Source organism: Aquarana catesbeiana, linkage group LG02 (assembly GCF_042186555.1).
Source record: "Aquarana catesbeiana isolate 2022-GZ linkage group LG02, ASM4218655v1, whole genome shotgun sequence".
NCBI lineage: Eukaryota > Metazoa > Chordata > Amphibia > Anura > Ranidae > Aquarana > Aquarana catesbeiana.
The window spans coordinates 161,177,263-161,196,594 of NC_133325.1; the positions used below are offsets into that span (position 1 = coordinate 161,177,263).

Here is a 19,332-nt window from a genome sequence, read left to right on the forward strand (position 1 = left end):
CTCTTTTCAGGTCCCCCGCCTGTGCTCCTGGCCCCTCTCCTCTATCCAGTGCCCCCGTTGGAAGCCGCTTCCCATAGGGGCACTCGTGCATGCTCGTACCCGAGCCCCCCTGCTGTGTCCATTGACACAGACAGCGGGACCCAGCCCTGCCCCCCGCACCCTTGTCACTGGCTTTGATTGACAGCACCGGGAGCCAAGGGAATAAACTAAAGGATAAGTTCACCTTTACAAAAAAAAAATTATAAATGCACATTTTTTTGCATGTAAAAAAATATGCATTCATTATTTTTTTTTTGTAATGGACCTGTAAAGCATTGCACCGACGATCAGCAGATCGTCGGTGTAATGCCACGGTCCTGCAGTTTGTTTGTGTATCTGTCTGCCCTTACCTCCGATACGGTCAGGCAGTTACACTGTGACCCCCCACTTCCGCCGCCCCCAACAAAAAAATTAAAAGTCAGCAGCCACATATACTTTCAAACAGGAAGTAAGAGAAAATCCCTCCAAAGTGAGGGGATCTCCAGTTTTTACTAGGATCACCAGAAGTAGTGTCCTAATTGGAAGATTTCCTTTCTGTAATCCTGGTAACAACCCAAAAAATGGAATTTCCCTTCACTTTCACTCTTGGTGATCATGGTAAACTGGAAAATAGAGATGGTGAAGCTCCCTAATTGGGCACAGACAGCAATAAAAATCTCACTATGATACCTTCTTCCCTCTTTGCTCTATCCAAATCTGCAAAAAAACCCAAAAAAACAAAACTTCTGCCTTCAGTTAAACCTTAACCTCTGCATTTTTAAATAAGGGGAAATGCAAAAACAGCATGCCTCCTGTTAGTTTTATATAGGCTAAATGGTAATGAACTTTACACTTCAAATGTCTAAATTTATTCACTTTGTCCTTCCTATACCAATAATAGTAAATTTCCACAACTGAAAAACAAGCATGTTTCACATGTGGAATGATTCCCAGTGCCTGTGGCCTGACTATAAAACACCAGGGCACCGGTACAGAGTTGTGCTGGACATATCTGGACAACCAATTCACAATGCTGAGGTTCCTTGTACTCGCCGCTTTGGTCCTTTGTGGTAAGTTCTCTCATTGCCGAATATATGTATTCAAAGCCACCGAACCGCTCATAGTCTTATATTAACATCAGGTAGCACAGTAAGCATGTTGATCACACATGTTGTAGTTATGAATTCTGATTTTGTTTTACTGGAACTGTCAATTTTTAATATGCATTTGAAGTGCACTGATTTTGCATAATTACGCTGAACAAATTATAATAACGTACCCATATAAAATTTTTAGAATTTTTTTGAAACAGATAGAGCTTTCTTTTGGTGGTATTTAATCACCACTGAGTTTTTAATTTTTTACTAAACAAAAGAAAAAAGACCGAAAATGTATTTTAAAAAAGTTTTCTTAGTTTCTATTATAAAATTTTGCAAATAAGTAATTTTTCGTCTTCACTGATGTGCGCTGATGAGGCTGCACTGATGAAGCAGTATTGATGGGCACTGATGGGAACTGATAGGCAGCATTGATGGACCCTGATAGGCGGCACTGATGGGCAGCACTTATGAGGTGGTATTGATGGGCACTGGTGAGGAGGCACTGATGAGGCTGCACTGATGAGGTGGTACTAATGGGGACTGATAGGCAGCACTGATGGAAACTGATAGGCGGCACTGATAGGCAGCACTGATAAGCGGCACTGATGGGGCTACCCTGATTATCAGTGTAAACAATGTACTCACTGTGCCCTGTCAGTCTTGCCAGTTATCGGCTCTCCTTTCCTCACACAGACAGCATATGAGGAAAGGAATGCAGATAACCGGGAAGTCCGTTTACATGTGACCAGCTGTGATTGAACACAGCTGATCACATGGTAAAGGGCCACTGTGATTGGTCCTTTACCGCGATCTGTGATCAGCTGTGTCTAAAGGATACAGCTGTCACAGACCATGCCTGATGCGCCACAAGAGGCCCAGTTCTGAGAGAACAACCATGGACACCCTCCCAGAACTGAAGAGCTTGGCTGTAGTGCGGGTGGGGAGGGTTTAAGCTCTTCCTCCTGAATGACTGCTTCATTAGATCCATACTGCTGCCACAGAACAAAGAGCTAGCAGGTCCAGCCAATGGTTAAGTCGGTAGACTGAACTGTACTCCAAATATGAGCAGTGTATTCCTTTTTTTGTTTTGGGGTTTACATACACTTTAAACTAACACTTTCTTATATAGCTTGTGTATTATTATATTGCTATGTTTTCATTTTCATACTGTCCCATTGGCTACTCTGCCTATCATGCAATAATATACCCATCCCAATTTAGTTATAAACCTTCAGACTTCAGATCTTGAACTGTTTGAAGCCCTGCTTTTCTTCTCACAGGATATGCTGCTGATGAAAAACTCAGATTTATTGAGGACAATGCAAAAGTTGTAGGAGGTTCTGATGCTTCTCCAAATGCATGGCCCTGGCAGGTAAGGCCTAACCCTGAGATCTGGAAACCATAATTGTCCAGGAGTGGCTGGCTGCATTGACATATGTGTTCTTCCTTCTTTTTTTTGTTGTTGTTGTTGTCTGTGTGCTTTTTTGAGCCAGTTGAGCCTTGGGCACCCAGAGGAGATAATTAGATACATTTTGGGTGTGGTAAAATTACGCTAACAGTGGTAGGGGCTTAAAACTTGAGCCCACTAACTGTGTGCACTGTAATATATGATGCAGTCCTTGCACCCAAAAAAGATGCTTTACCCATTGTGTAAAAATCAAGTGTCAAATATATATATATATATATATATATATATATATATATATATATACAAACCTCAGCACAATTATTTGTTAAATTATATTCTAATGTCGCGTACACACGGCCGGACTTCCCGACAGAAAAAGTCTGATGGGAGCTTTCCGTTGGACATTCCGACCATGTGTATGCCCCATCAGACTTTTTCTGTCGGCATTTCCGACGGATTCAGATATAGAACATGTTCTAAATCTTTCCGTCGGAAATGCCAACGAAGTTTAGACCGTTGGCAAGTCCGGCCGTCTGTACGCGGCATTACAAATACTTTTCTGCACACAGCCTACCTTGCAGAAGAACTTCATTAGCATAGCTGTGATTACTTTACAACCAGCAACCCTTGTACAATGTAAAGAGTACAGTAGTCAGGAGTATGTCATATACAGCCCAGTATTCAAAATGCAGTAGTCAGGAGAATGAAAGATATAGCATAGTGCATATAGTGCAGGGGTCAGGAATGCGTGACACACAGAACAAAGGGGTCAAGAGTGCATGATGCACAGAACACAGGGGTCATGAGTGTGTAACACAAGGTGTAGGGGTCAGGGTACGTAACTCAGACTGTAAAGGTCAGAAGAGCATAATGCACAGGTCAGTAGACAGATTCCACTGGAACAGAATCTCCTAACCATTACAGCTCCCCCCCCCCCCCCCAAGTACAGATAACCCTACCAGTACAGTACAGTAATAAAGCACAATATATTATCAGAAAGAAAACAAAATCATTGACTCCCTACTGTAGTTTTACCTTAAGTAAAGTAACCATTTTATTCAATAAGTTGCCCTGTTTAAAATGACACCTAAAACAAGTCATGGCAAAAAATGTGTTTCTTTAAAAAAAAATCATGGTAAAAAAAAGAAAATCGTCAAAAGCCACAAAATTAAATAGGACTTAACCACTTGACCCCTGGATGATTTACCCCCCTTCATGACCAGGCCATTTTTTGCGATACGGCACTGCGTTACTTTAACTAACAATTGCGCGGTCATGTGATGCTGTACCAAAATAAAATGTATGTCCTTTTTTTTCCCACAAATAGAGCTTTCTTTTGGTGGTATTTGATCACCTCTGCGTTTTTTTATTTTTGCACTATAAACAATAAAAGACCAACAATTTTGAAAACAAAAAACAGTATTTTTTACTTTCTGCTATAAAACATATCCAATAAAAAAAAATTAAGAAATCAAATTTCTTCATACATTTAGGCCAATATGAATTCTGCTACAGGTTTTTGGTAAAAAAATATACCAATAAGCGTATATTAATTGGTTTGCGCAAAAGTTATAGCATCTACATGCTATGGTTTTTATTCATCTATTTTTTTTACTAGTAACGGCAGCGATCAGTGACTTATAGCAGGACTACGATATTCGAAGGACATTTGGACACTAACTGACACTTTTGACACTTTTTGGGGACCAGTGACAATAATACAGTGATCAGTGCTTAAAAACATACACTGTCAATGTACTAATGACACTGGCTGGGAAGGGGTTAACATCAGGGCCGATCAAAAGGTTAACTGTATGCCTGGCCAGTGTTTTATTACAGTGTGGAGGGTGCTTTTACTAGGGGAAGACATGGATCCATGTCCCTGATCAGCAGATATACAGGATCCATGCCTTCCCTCCTGTCAGAACGGCGATCTACCCTGTTTACATAGGCAGACCGCCATTCTGCCTCTCTGCTCGATCATCGGCGGGTGCCTGCAGACATCGAGTCAGTGATACCTGCTGCTGGGCTCCAGCTGTGTGTGATCATAGTGGGAGCCAGGCACTGGCAGCGTGCATGTGCACCCCTACCCGGAAGAGCCAGATCATGTATACATACGTGATCCGGCGCACAGGTGTCACCCTGTAGCAGTAAAACTGCTATGGGGCTGACCTGAAGTAGTTAATAAATATTTATTTCATATCTTCAGTAAATAATTCCACATGAAGAAGCAGGCTTTGCCCTGCGAATTACATCGAAGGATACAATCAAAAAGCTGTGAGTGAAATTCATGTAAAAGCATCAGGAATTATTATGAAGGGTTAATGCAATATACTATGTAACTGTCTTCATGTACATTTTAATTGTATAGTTTTTACATTATGTGTATAACTTAATCCCTTATATAGGGCCCTTTTCCTGAATATCTGAAATAAAAATTGATTGTTTTGTGGTTTTAGGGGGGATTTTCTTTCCTTATGCATTTAGTCAAATACTAGTATACATATTAAAAAAAAAAGTGATACCTTTTAAATAGATGCCATAATGGAAAGAGTTTGATGGCATTGCTGCTCTGTAACCTAAAAATAGTTATTTTATATGATTATAATGGGCATATTTTCTTTATCCAGATCTCTCTGCAGTATCTCTCTGGCAGCAGCTGGTACCACACCTGCGGAGGTTCCCTGATCCGTGCTAACCGTGTCTTGACTGCTGCTCACTGCGTGGACAGGTAGTAAAGCTTGCACTGTGTACAGGAAGAAATATTCCTTTTTTGTAGTGAAAATTTTAAAGGACGGGGGCATCAGGGGGCATTTTCTAAGAGCACAGGGAAGTTAGAGGCACAAAACTGCAATGGGTGTAGGAAATACAAAGGAAGCCTGTGGTGAGTGAAAGACATAAACTGCCGTTGCTTTCCTCTCCTACGGAGGCACTTATGTTCAGTGGATTTCATGCTTTTGAGTCTGACTTGTAAAGGAATGCAGATCAGGAGTTCTTCCTTCACTCTGACTTTTTAGACCCATACTTGTTCTAGGCAGTAACTCAAAAATAATTTAAACTATGAAGTTATCATTACAGCCACACAACTACAATTTTCATAAGGAGATCGGCAATGTCAACACCCAAATTTTTCCAAGTTTCCCTTAAAAAGGAGATTTGTGTAAACAGATTATATAACTGAAGCTAATGCCGACCTTGCACTATTTATACCAGAATCGCAACTACCCTCGGTAATATATAGAGAATCAGAATATGCAATGCATACATCTCATGAACATTTACAGGACCTTTATTAATAACCCCTTAGAGCTGATGCCTAAAATTAAAGAAAAAATAAAGTAGATATGGCGCCGTTCAATACCCGTGTTAAAAAATTTTCAACTAAAATAAATAAATAGATAAATATGAAAGTAATGGTGCAATTTGTTCAAACGGATTACACATACAACATATTATCAAACTATTGTGAACAAAATAATTTCCTGTGTTCATATATTAAATCAATAAATCCCCACTGACAGCTACTATAAAACTTTACGTATTTTCATTGTGATCTAAAGTGCTTGTGCAAAAACTTGTGAATTAAATTACAAATCTAAATATAAATAATCTACAAATAAAGAATTTGTTATTGCCGATATAAAGTTCTTTTGATATCCAAAGAATAAAGTGCTTCTGTGTTGGTAGAAAACAATATGGTCCATTTTTAAAAAGTGATCACAGCATGCGTGCTCTTTCTGTGCTCTTATTGTGGCCGCACTCACCAGAGCTCCTCCCCCACTCTTGGGGTGTGGAGCGTTCACAGTATCTGCCACTGTGCAGCAATCTGAGGGCTGGATATTTCTGGTGTATTAATAGTTGCTGCTCATGTCCTAAATGTCATACGAGATATAGGAGAAAAAGGTGCCAATAGTGTGCTATTGCTTCAACAAATTTATTAGTTAAAATCATGGAAAGGGTACTCACATTCAGTAAAAAAGCATTTGTTGCTGACACAAAGACCGGTGACTGGAAGTAATGCAAAAGTGTGTGCTGACCCTGCCCTACGCGTTTCCTCACTCTGACGTCATCTGGAGCGTCTCCAGATGACAGAGTGACGAAACGCGTAGGGCGGGGGGTCAGCACACGCTTTTGCATCACATCGGCTGCTCGCCCCCGGAGTCGATGCGAGTGCCCGGCGGTCACGATCACCACTGGGCTCCTGCGATCGCCGATGACACACGGAGAAGCGGGATCTGTGTGTGTAAACACACACTTTCCAGTTTTCTGAGGGGAGAAGAGACTGATTGTCTGTTCATACAAAGTATGAACAGCGATCTGTCATCTTCCCTACACAGTCCCCTCCCCCCTTCAGTTAGAACACACACTAGGGAACACAATTAACCCCTTGATCGCCCCCTAGTGGTAACCCCTTCCCTGCCAGTGACATTTTTACAGTAATCAATGCATTTTCTATAACATTGATCGCTGTATTAATGTTAAGGGTTCCAAAAATGTGTCAAAATTGTCCGATGTGTAGCAGTCCCGAAAAAAATCGCAGATCGCCGCCCTTACTAATAAAAATTAATAATAAAAATGCCATAAAACTATCCCCTATTTTGTAGACGCTATAACTGTTGCGCAAACCAATCAATATAAGCTTAATGCTATTTTTTTAACCAAAAATATATAGAAGAATACATATCGGGAAACTGAGGAAAAAAAATTTTTTTTTATATATTTTTGGGGCATACTTATTATAGCAAAAAGTAAAAAATGATGCGTTTTTTTTCAAAATTGTCGCTCTTATTTTGTTTGTAGTGCAAAAAATAAAAACCATAGAGGTGATCAAATACCACCAAAAGAAAGCTCTATTTGTGGGAAAAAAGGACGTTGATTTTGTTTGGGTGCAACGTCATACGACCGTTCGATTGTCAGTTAAAGCGACGCAGTGCCGTATCGCAAAAAGTGCTCTGGTCAGGAAGGGGGTAAAATCTTCTGGGGCAGAAGCGGTTAAAGTGCCATTATGGATCTCCAAAAATGCTAGATTTTACTATGAATATACTGAGACTTTTATATCCTTAGCATAATTGGAACCCCATTGGTTGATTTACTAAAACGACAGTGCGAAAAATCTGGGGCAACTGTGCATGGTAGCCAATTGGCTTCTATCTTCAGCTTGTTCAATTAAACTTTGATAAAAAAAAAAAAAAAAAACTGGAATCTGATTGGTTTCTATGCAGAGCTGCACCAGATTTTAGTAAATCAACCCCATTATGTCTAGCATTTCTTAAAGGTTTGGTTCACCTTTTTTTTCTAAATTGTAGGTTTTCTATGTACTAATATACCATCAATGTAGTTTTTCTGTTGAAACTGGAGGCTTTCTCCTATAGAAAACTCCTCCATGATTTCCTGGTATGGGACGTGAAAACTGTTAGCGGAATGAGAAAATACTGAGGAAGTATTTCAGTAGCTTATTACACACCTTGCCCCTGCCCTCCTGCTCCAGGCGATTGCTTCTGCCCACCTATGCAGTTTCATGAAATCATTTTTAATGAGCATCGTTCTCCTTGAACACACAGCCAGTGTCTTCCTCTGCTGATCAATGGTTTATTTCCCTGCAAGTCTGTACAGTTCACTATACACTATACAATTTGATTGTGCAATCTCCTTTATATCTACCATCAGCTATGCAGTGCAAGGGCCTGCCTGATTGGACAAAGAGTGGTTGTAGAGATAGGCATGTCCTCTTATTATATTGTTTTGGTAAATCTAAAGGTGATTGTACAAAACATTTTACAATCAGATTGTATAGTGTTTTGGGCACCTTTAGACACTTAAAATGAACTTGTTGCGCTTTTGATTGCCATTAATTGTGAACGGCACCCCAAATGCAGACGCAAACACGCATTTTACTTTGTGACAAAACATAGGATAGATGCATCAAAGTGTGCAGTGAAAAAACATGTAAACTGCAACATAGCAAAAAATCCCATGAGCTACTTTGCTGCATGTAGGGCAGCCCATTGGCCCTATGCATGTCGTGGGAAAAATGTGCCAAAAAATGCGTTCCCACTACACTAAGTGTGAATGGGGCCTGAATGTGAAATTGGTGTGTTTACACTAGAGCAATGACAGCTGAGTGTCTGTATCCACTCCCACCCATGTACTTGTGGCCATACACTATGCAATCTCTCTGTACAATTTCCTAGAACAATCTATTAAGGCTGCATTCACACCTGAGGCTGCATTCACACCTGAGCATTTTTTAGCTCATAAAACGCTTGTAAAACGCCCTAAAAACGCCCCAACAAGCAAAATCCCATTCATTTCAATGGCACCTGTTTACATCTGAGCGTTTTGTCACCTGGAGCAAAATGCCTGAAAACGCCTTAAGCTCAAAAAAGAACATGAGCTTCTTTGGGGCAGATTACAGGCATTTTTCTGCTTTTTACAATGGTGACCTGTACAAAAACGCGGTGAAAATCGTGACTTTTAAATGCTCAGGTGTGAATACAGCCTTAGACCCCTTTCACACTGAGGCATTTTTCAGGCGCTTTTGGGCTAAAAATAGCGCCTGTAAAGTGCATGAAATACCGCTCCCCTGCAAGCCCCAGTATAAGAGCCCGAGTGCTTTCACACTGGGGCGGTGTGCTGGCAGGACGTTAAAAAAAGTGCTGCAAGCAGCATCTTTGGGGCGGTGAAGGAGCGGTGTGTACACCGCTCCTTCACTGCCTCTGCCATTATAATAAATGGGCTTTGGCAGCGGCGCTACACAGACGCATTTAACCCTTTGTTCGGCTGCTAGCGGAGGTTAAAAGCACCCCGCTAGCGGCCAAATAGCGCCGCTAAAGCAACGGTAAAGTGCCGCTAAAACTAGCGGCCTTTTACCGCCAATGCCCGCCTGCCCTAGTGTGAAAGCAGCCTTAGTGTTTTCAGCTCGTAAAACGCTCATCTCAAAAGTTCCAAAACGCCCAACAAACAAAATCCCATTCATTTCAATGTCCCCTGTTCACATGTGAGCGTTCTGTCGCCTGAAGCAATACGCCTGAAGCTCAAAAAAGTACATGAGCTTCTTTTTACGCACATTACAGGCGTTTCACTGCTTTTTACATCGATGACCTTTGGACCTCAAAACGCCTGTACAAAAATTCTGCAAGAACTCTGCAAAAACACCCGAAAAAAAGGCTAAAAAACACCAGAAAAAACGTCTGAAAACAACACGCTCAGGTGTGAATGCAGCCTCAAAGCTGACAATCTATTCAAAGCTTCCATGGACTACTAGCTAAGTGAGAGATAGGCACATTGAGATGGCTTGGGCAGAAAAGGCATTCGAAAAGGCTTAAATTTATTATGAAAAGTGAGATTCTGCCTGAAACGGTGAACACAGCCTTTAAAGCTGTCCAGTTAACAGGTTACACATGGAGACGGCATTCTTTATTTCTCTTTATTTCTCTTTTACAGAGTTGTCTCCTTCCGTGTGGCTCTTGGTGATCACAACCTTAGTGTGAATGAGGGAACTGAACAGATCATTGCTGTGTCCAGCATCACTAAGCATGCCAGATGGAATCCTAACAATGTAGCTGCTGGGTAAGACATGATCTGGTTATCTTATCATCCATATCAACTTGACATCATGATAATCATAGGGGTGCACTGCATGGCTCTTGAACTATGGTGACAGGCTTAAGCAGCCCATATATGAGTCTTTTCTTTTTCTTTCAACCAGCGGGTTGAACAAAAAAAAGAGACAACATCCACATCAAGAATCACTCATGCTGAGCTATTGTATTGTGACTGTGGGGAGACTCATATTTTATTCACAATAGAAAATAGAAACCATATCAAATGTTTAAACTGAGAAAACGTACCAAAAAATAAGGTCATTTTGAAATTGATGGCAGCGACAAATCTCAAAAAAAGTTGGAACAGGGCAATAAAAAGCTGGCAAAGTAAGCCGTACTAACAAGGAAGAGCCAGAGTGTCTCAGTAGTAAAGATGGGCAGAGGTTCACCGATCTGTAAAAAGCTGCATCCTAAAATTGTCAAACAATTTCAGAATAATGTTCCTTTTATTATATCATCATCTACAGTACATATGATCATCGAAAGGATCTTCGGCCCTCAGACAGGACTGCAATAAAACAGCCATGATTCTGTGATGGCCATCACTGCATGGGCTCAGAATACATCCAAAAATCAGTCTGTGAACATAGTTTGCTGTGCCATCCAAAAATGCAAGGTAAATCTACAGTGGGGACGGAAAGTATTCAGATCCCGTTAAATTTTTCACTCTTTGTTATATTTCAGCCATTTGCTAAAATCATTTAAGTTCATTTTTTTTCCTCATTAATGTACACACAGCACCCCATATTGACAGAAAAACACAGAATTGTTGACAGTTTTGCAGATTTTTAAAAAAAGAAAAACTGAAATATCACATGGTCCTAAGTATTCAGACCCTTTGCTCAGTATTTAGTAGAAGCACCATTTTGATCTAATACAGCTATGAGTCTTTTTGGGAAACATGCAACAAGTTTTTCACACCTGGATTTGGGGATCCTCTGCCATTCCTCCTTGCAGATCCTCTCCAGTTCTGTCAGGTTGGATGGTAAACGTTAGTGGACAGCCATTTTTACGTCTCTCCAGAGATGCTCAATTGGGTTTAAGTCAGGGCTCTGGCTGGGCCATTCAAGAACAGTCACAGAGTTGTACCGCTTAGAATTAAGGCCAAAAAGTTCTATCTTGGTCTCATCAGACCAGAGAATCTTATTTCTCACCATCTTGGAGTCCTTCAGGTGTTTTTTAGCAAACTCCATGTGGGCTTTCATGTGTCTTGCACTGAGGAGAGGCTTCCGTCAGGCCACTCTGCCATAAAGCTCCGACTGGTGGAGGGCTGCAGTGATGGTTGACTTTCTACAAATTTCTCCCATCTCCCGACTGCATCTCTGGAGCTCAGCCACAGTGATCTTTGGGTTCTTCTTTACCTCTCTCACCAAGGCTCTTCTCCCCCGATAGCTCAGTTTGGCCGGACGGAAGGGTTCTGGTCGTCCCAAACGTCTTCCATTTAAGGATTATGGAGGCCACTGTGCTCTTAGGAACCTTAAGTGCAGCAGAATTTTTTTTGTAACCTTGGCCAGATCTGTGCCTTGCCACAATTCTGTCTCTGAGCTCTTCAGGCAGTTCCTTTGACCTCATGATTCTCATTTGCTCTGACATGCACTGTGAGCTGTAAGGTCTTATATAGACAGGTGTGTGGCTTTCCTAATCAAGTCCAATCCGTATAATCAAACACAGCTGGACTCAAATGAAGGTGTAGAACCATCTCAAGGATGATCAGAAGAAATGGACAGCACCTGAGTTTATGAGTGTCACAGCAAAGGGTCTGAATACTTAGGACCATGTGATATTTCAGTTTTTATTTTTTAATAAATCTGCAAAAATGTCAACAATTCTGTGTTTTTCTGTCAATATGGGGTGCTGTGTGTACATTAATGAGGAAAAAAATGAACTTAAATGATTTTAGCAAATGGCTGCAATATAACAAAGAGTGAAAAATTTAAGGGGATCTGAACACTTTCCGTCCCCCCTGTATATCATGCAACAAACAAGCCATATCTGAACATGATCCAGAAACGTTGCCATCTTCTCTGGGCCAAAGCTAATCTGAAATGGTCTGTTGCAAAGTGGAAAACTGTTTTGTGGTCAGATGAATAGAAATTTGACATTTACTTTGCCAACCATGGGTGCCGCATCCTCCGGACTAAAGAGGAGAAGAACCTTCCAGCTTGTTATCAGTGCACAGTTCAAAAGCCCTAATCTCTGATGGTATGGGGGTGCATTAGTGCATATGGAATGGCCAACTTGCACATCTGGAAAGGCACCATCAGTGCTGAAAGATATATCCAGGTTTTAGAGTGGCATATGCATCAGACAATGTCTTTTTCAGCTAAGACCTTGCAAGTTTCAACAGGACAATACTAAACTGCATACTGCATCTATGACAAAAGCGTTGCTTTCTAGTAGAAGAGTCAGTTGTTTAACTGGCCTGCCTGCAGTCCAGACCTTTTACCAACTGAAAATATTTGGTGCATCTTGAAACAAAACATACAACAAAGAGGACTCAGGATTGTTGAGCAGTTAGAATCCTATATCAGGCAAGAATGGGACAGTATACCTCTCCCAAAACTGCAGCAACTGGTCTCAGTTCCCAGACATTTAGGCCCCTTTCACACATGCGGACAGTATGTCCGTATTTCATCCATCCATTTTCGGATGAAATACGGACATACATGCATCCCTATGGGATAGCGGGTGTCAGCGGATGTACATCCGCTAACACCCGATGTCGTCCGCCTCCGCTCTCGTCCGATTCTGCGGACGGAAGAAAATCCTATTTTTCTATCCGTCTCCAGAGCGGATCGGAGGAACACGGACAGACGGTCCGTGTTCCTCCGATCCCCCATAGGAGAGAGCGGAGATCTGACAGGGCGGTCCCTGCACAGTGTGCAGGTCCCGCCCTGTCATCTGCCTGCTCAGCTGGGGAAAGCGGAGCAATCCCCGCTGAGCAGTGGATAAACACGGGGCGGATCAACACGGATCCGTCCCGTGTGAAAGGGGCCTTACAGAGTGTTGTTAAAAGAAGAGGGGATAATACACCATGGTAAACATGGCCTTCTCCCAACTCATCTGAGACATGTTGCTGCCATCAATTTCAAAATGAACTTATTTTTTTCTGAACCACTTCCATACTGGCCCTATTCTGGCATGCCACTCCTACATGTAAAATTCATCAATTTTTTGCTACAAAATTACTCAAAACCCCCAAACATTGTATGTTTTTTAGCAGGGAATAAAATGGTGGTTGTTGCAACTTTTTATGTCACACGGTATTTGCGCAGCAATTTTTAGAATGTGTTTTTTTTGGGGAAAAAAAATAGTTTCATGATTAAAAAAAACACAAACACAAAATTTTACCCAATTTTTTTAAATAATGTGAAAGATGATGTTATGCCTAGTAAATAGATACCTAACATATCGCGCTTTAAAATTGAGCACACTTGCGGAATGGTGCCAAACTTCGGTACTTAAAAATCTTCATAGGCGACACAGGTTACCTGTTTAAAGTTACATAGGAGGTCTTGGGCTAGAATTATTGCTCTCGCTCTAATGTTTGCGGCGATACCTCACATGTGTGGTTTGAATTCCATTAACATATGCAAGTGCGACGTACGTATGCATTCGCTTCTGCAAGTCGGGGGCGCTTTGAATTTTTTTTTTTTTTAATTTATTTTACTTTTTAAAAATTTTTTTACACTTTTCCTTGAATTTTTTTCTTCCTGTTACAAGGAATGTAAACCTCCCTTGTAATAAGAATAGGGCATGACCGGTCTTCTTTATGTAGAGACGTGGGGTTTATAAGTCCCCACATCTCTCCTCTAGGCTGGAAAGCCTGAGATCAAAAAAAAAAATGAACTCAGACTCTCCAGCCGAATACAGGGCAGTGTTTACATCTGCCAGGGCCGGACATGACGTCATAACATCACCCGGCCTCCGGCCTCTGAGAGTCATAGAGATGACCGGGGACCATCTGGTCCTCGGTCAGCTTTATGGTAAACTTCTGCCGACATCAGATTCCTTCTCTGGTTTACCAATCGCATGTTCCCTCCTGTCGTCTGTAAAAATAATCAATCGTCTGAACCGCTATGATTGTTTACATGACAGAGAATCGCTGGCAGAAAAAGAAGATGTCTGAATGATGCCTGCGGCTGCAGGCATCATTCAGATTTAACCACTTAGACTCCAGGATGTCACATGACGTCCACCTAAGGAGAAGCGTTTAAAGTGGTTAATTTTCTCAGTGTAAGCATTTGATATGTTTTCTATTTTCTATTGTGAATAAAATATATGTTTATGAGATTTTCAATTCATTGCATTCTTTTTATGTAGATTTTACACAGCCTCCCAACTTTTTTGGAATTGGGGTATAGACACTAACATAATATATTGGCATCCTAGATTGTAAGCTCTAGCGAGCAGGGCCCTCTGATTCCTCTTGTACCAAATTGTAATGTAACTGTAATGTCTGCCTTCATTTTGTTAAGGGCTGTGCAAACTGTTGGCGCTATATAAATCCTGTATAATAATAATTTGTGTTTGCTAATTATTGTATATCATGTGGTCTCTTTTTTTAGTTATGATATTGCCATCCTCCATCTGGCTGCCAGTGCCACTCTGAATAACTATGTTAAGCTGGCTTCTCTGCCAGCTGATGGCAGTATCCTGGCCAACAACTACAGCTGCACAATTACTGGATGGGGAAGAACCACCAGTAAGTATTTCTATAACAGAATCACACGTACAGTTATAACTGATGTTTAGAAAAATCTCAAATAAACCTTTGATTTTGATGCTGTTAGCAATCAGGTTGCAGATTTTTACAGGTTGGAAAATAAAATAGAAATTCTGACTCCAGTGCACATTACAGATATTTTTCTGTAATCCATGTTTTCCATGAAGCTTATTGCTGTCAAGTCATATTTTGTGTGTGGTCTAGTATTAAGACACACACTTAAACCTTAGAATTCTGTACTTAAAGCTGTATTAAACCCAACACCAAACAAACAAAGCTTACCAATTCTTTTGACTTGATGGTTGCTTTTGTTTTTTTGTTTTTTTAGGCTTGATTTCCTTTACTTTAACTGAAGTATTGGCCTTTAAGTCTGTTGATTTGCAACAGAACATGCTCTGCTGCAAATGTATCAGCTAGAGTGTTGAGACAAGCCGTTTACTACTGACAGGTGTGCTTACAATGGTCAGCTTTTATTTATTCATGTAGAACCTTTATCCCAAATGAAAAACAAAGGGTTGCTGTAAATGATTGTGTAACTGCAGTGCACTCGGGCACTCTAATACAGAAGGTGTGTTACTGGCCAAATCACCAGGTGAAAACGAAGGGGGAAAAAAGCCTAAAAAAAATAAAAAAAAAATAAAACTAATGCAGCCACCACATCTAATGATTTGTAAGCTGCAATATATTACATTTTTGGTTCTGGGTTTTAATACTACTTTAAAATATTCTTACTTACAATGCATTTCTACTGCAACAGTCACTTTGCTAGTATGTCTAACCTCCTTTTAAACTTAATATAAATAAAATAATTTGTTTAATCAACAGCCGGTGGATCTCTGCCTTCCATCCTCCAGCAGGCTCCCCTGCCCGTTGTTGCACATGCAACCTGCTCTACCAGCTCCTACTGGGGCAGCACTGTGAAGACCACCATGGTGTGTGCTGGTGGCAATGGAGTCCAGGCTGGTTGCAATGTGAGTTTTACCTCTTTATGTTTTTTTGTAATATTCATTTTTTTTCTGGATAAAGTAATACTTATCACTTTTATATTATATTCATAGGGTGATTCTGGTGGACCTCTGAACTGTCCAGTCAGTGGAGTGTTTGAGGTGCATGGTATTGCTAGCTTTGTATCCTCCCTTGGATGCAATGCTTACCTGAAGCCCACAGTGTTCACCAGAGTGTCCGCTTACATCTCCTGGATTAACAGCGTAAGTATTTTCTTCACAACTGTATATTTTTAGGGCAAGACTATTGTTTAACATTAGCAAATAAATGTCATGAAAGCTTTTATGTATAATTGGTAATTATGTATTTTTGGTTTTAGATGAGTGGATTAGACCACCTGTCAGGTTTTTATTAATGACTGTTGAGAGTCACCAAATATTTTGTCATGTTGACTGTTATTAAAAAATCCCAAATTTTGAGTGTTTGTCAGAACAGGAATAGAGAAGACATTTTTGAATAGGCACACTAGTCTTGGTGACCCTGGTGACTACCAGGAATCCCCCTCACTGGTTTTAATCTCACTCCCTGTTGTAGTTATGGGACAGGAAGGTGAAGCCTGGTACACGCTACTAGTTTTTTTCTGTTCAACCCAGCGGGACAGCTCAGATCGGAGCCACTGTACTAACAATCCAATGTTAGTACAGCGATCTCTCCCGCTGAGCTATTGTGTTCTGACAGGGTTCCCCCCCCCCCCCCGCCAACACTCCGGTCAGCGCTCATTGGCTGAAAGCGCTGATCAGGAGCCGGTCGGCTGCTGGCTTCTGTCGGACCGGCTGCAATACATAGTTTTTATTGAACTGGCCGATGTCACCCGATATTCGGCCCGTGTGTTCTAGGCTTAAAGGAGAAGTCCAGCCTGAGATTTTTTGGCTGGGCTTCTCCTATGGGTCACAGGAGTGCAATACGTTGCACTCCTGTGACCCGTTTTCAGCAGAAAGCAGTCTGAAGTCCACTGTCCGCTAAAGTCACTGCCATCGGTCGAGCCACTGCATCATCCCAACTGCCCAAGTCTGGATTCGCCAGCTGACTTGATTGACGGCAGTCTCAGAGAGTCGCTAAGATGCCCACTCCCAGTCCCTCCACAGCTCAGCGCTCCAGTGAGCGTGGAGAAGCAGAGAGGAGAGACGCTGACTGACAGTCAGCAGCTCTCTTCTCAGTGATCTGTGAAAACCGAGCCATATGTATATCTGTGAAAACCGAGCAATGTTCAGTGGCTCAGTTCTCAGTGCAGAGACGGCGAGGGACAGATGCAGCATCCACATAGGTAAGTATGAATCTAAAATAAAAAAAACATACTTCTCTTTTAGGAAAATCCCTCTAAAGCCCCATACACACTATTCAATTTTCTGCAGATTTTTCTCTTCAGTTTTACCAAAACCATGTAGTGCAAGGGCCTGCCTGATTGCATAAAAATTTAAACTCTTAAGGTTTGACGTCATATTATATGGTTTTGGTTAATCTGAAGACAAAAATCTGCAGAAAATCCAATAGTGTGTATGGGGCTTTAAGCCTCGTACACACAATCGGATTTTCCACAGACAAAGTGCCACGTCACGGTAGAAGTTCATGGCGTGTGCCGTGAACTTGTCTTGCATACAAACGGTACGCAATTGTCGGCCAACAAACATGAACCTAGTGACGTACTACGTGGAATTTCAGCTCTTGAGCACCATCCTTTGGGCACCTTCTGCTAATGTCGTGTTTGGTGAGCATTGATTCCGAGCATGCGTGTTTGTACTTTAGACTTTTGTGTGACGGCCTTGTGTACACACGATATGAAAATCTGACAACAGGCCATTGTCCGCCAAAAATTTACTAGCCTGCTATCCAACATTTGTCGGCGGAAAGTTGACCAACAATTGTCTGATGGAGTGTACTAACGGTCGTATTTTAGGCAAACGGTCTGTCATTACACAATTCCCTGCCGAAAATCCGATCATGTGTAAGAGGCTTTAATAGGACACAGATGGGGAAAAAAAAAACTGACATGGGTTATAACCCTCACTCTATCCAAAATAAAATCAGTTCTACTTGAATAAATAAGACTGAAGGCAAACTAAAAAATATTAAAATATAAAAGATCTGTGAACATAATGTTGCAGTTAACACTGAAGAAAATGAGCCGTTAAAATGATCAAAGTTGCCTCAAAACTTTTTGTACGTCCCTTTTTTTTTTTTTTTTTTTACTTGGGGATTATATTATAGTGTTGTTCCACCCAAAAACAATTATTTCAGGTTTAAACTGGCCATAGATGGATTTTTTTCTTTTCATTTAGCCAGCAGGCCGAAAAAAAAAGGAACAATTTCTTTAATCTACACAATCGAGGTGTATAGATGTATAGAGGAATCCTCCCTAGTGAGATATTGTATTCTGACAGAATACACTGATCAGTGGCTGATCAAAATACATTTCCAACAAGTCCGTTCAACAGAAATCGATTGTTGGATCGACTTCTGTCAATTAAGATCAGACACACATGGATCAAAATTTGGCTGGTCCCTACCGAACTGGCCTAATTTCGACCCATCTATGACTAGCTTTCTTAGTTAGATACAGGTATAGAAAGTCACCTAAACACATCTATGAAGAACTGAAATGGTTGATTCTCAGCCTCTCTTACTTGTTGGTGACATTAGCAACTGGACTTCCTCTCCCAGTTCTCTTCTCCTGTATGCAGCAAGTGACATTTATGAAATGGCGCAGTAAAAGACATGTGGTTCCCAAGGTAAACCCATGTGGAGCTGCAGCTCAAACTTATTCCTTCTGAGGTGTGTTTTCTAATAGAAGTAAATTACATCATACATCTAAAATAAGGATACATGTGCCTATTTTTAATGCAATGATGTATTGTATGCCATTCGTTTTTAACAAAACAAATTATATATATATATATATATTTAAGTGTATTATATATGTTTCATTTTATTTCAGAACATCTAAACCAAGACTATGGAAAGCAAGGCAGTGTTTTTGGAATCCATTCTATTAATATCAATGGAAATGTTAAAAGTGTTAAAAATGTGATTAAAGATTGTTTGTCACAAGAATTACTGTCTAGTCCATTTTTTATACATTTGTACATGGCTTTTTATATTACTGTATAAGCAAATTACACATCCGGAAGGTCTCCAGTGGGAGAATCAATGATGGAAAAGAATCTAGGTTTTTTTTGTAGATCACATACTTAGTAATAGCATGCAATGCCAAGCCACAGCTAAGAAAGCTACAAGATATGGTCATGCATTAAAAAAGGGTATACAATCAAAGATAAATCAACAATTCTACCCCTTTACAAAACACTGGTTCGAGATTATCTTGCAGTGACAGCCCGTCAATAGGGGGCGCACATGCGCCACCCCCCCCATGAAAAAAAAAAGTGGTCCTTTAAGTGTGTATGGACCCCAGCACACAGCTTTCTATTGGAAGCTTGATGTGGCTGCAATCAGGTGATTGCGGCTGAGAAACTTCAT

The 19,332-nt window shown here is 40.8% G+C and overlaps 1 protein-coding gene across 1 annotated transcript; it reads left to right on the top strand.

Moving 5' to 3' along the window:
• Positions 1–1,048: 1,048 nt before the first annotated feature.
• LOC141127361 (chymotrypsin-like elastase family member 1) lies at positions 1,049–18,890 on the top strand. The gene is made up of 8 exons (XM_073613705.1): positions 1,049–1,088; positions 2,399–2,490; positions 5,157–5,257; positions 9,970–10,095; positions 14,699–14,835; positions 15,682–15,827; positions 15,915–16,064; positions 18,794–18,890. Exons 1-8 carry the CDS (start codon positions 1,049–1,051, stop codon positions 18,800–18,802), a joined length of 801 nt encoding a protein of 266 aa, XP_073469806.1. The 3' UTR covers positions 18,803–18,890.
• Positions 18,891–19,332: the final 442 nt, after the last annotated feature.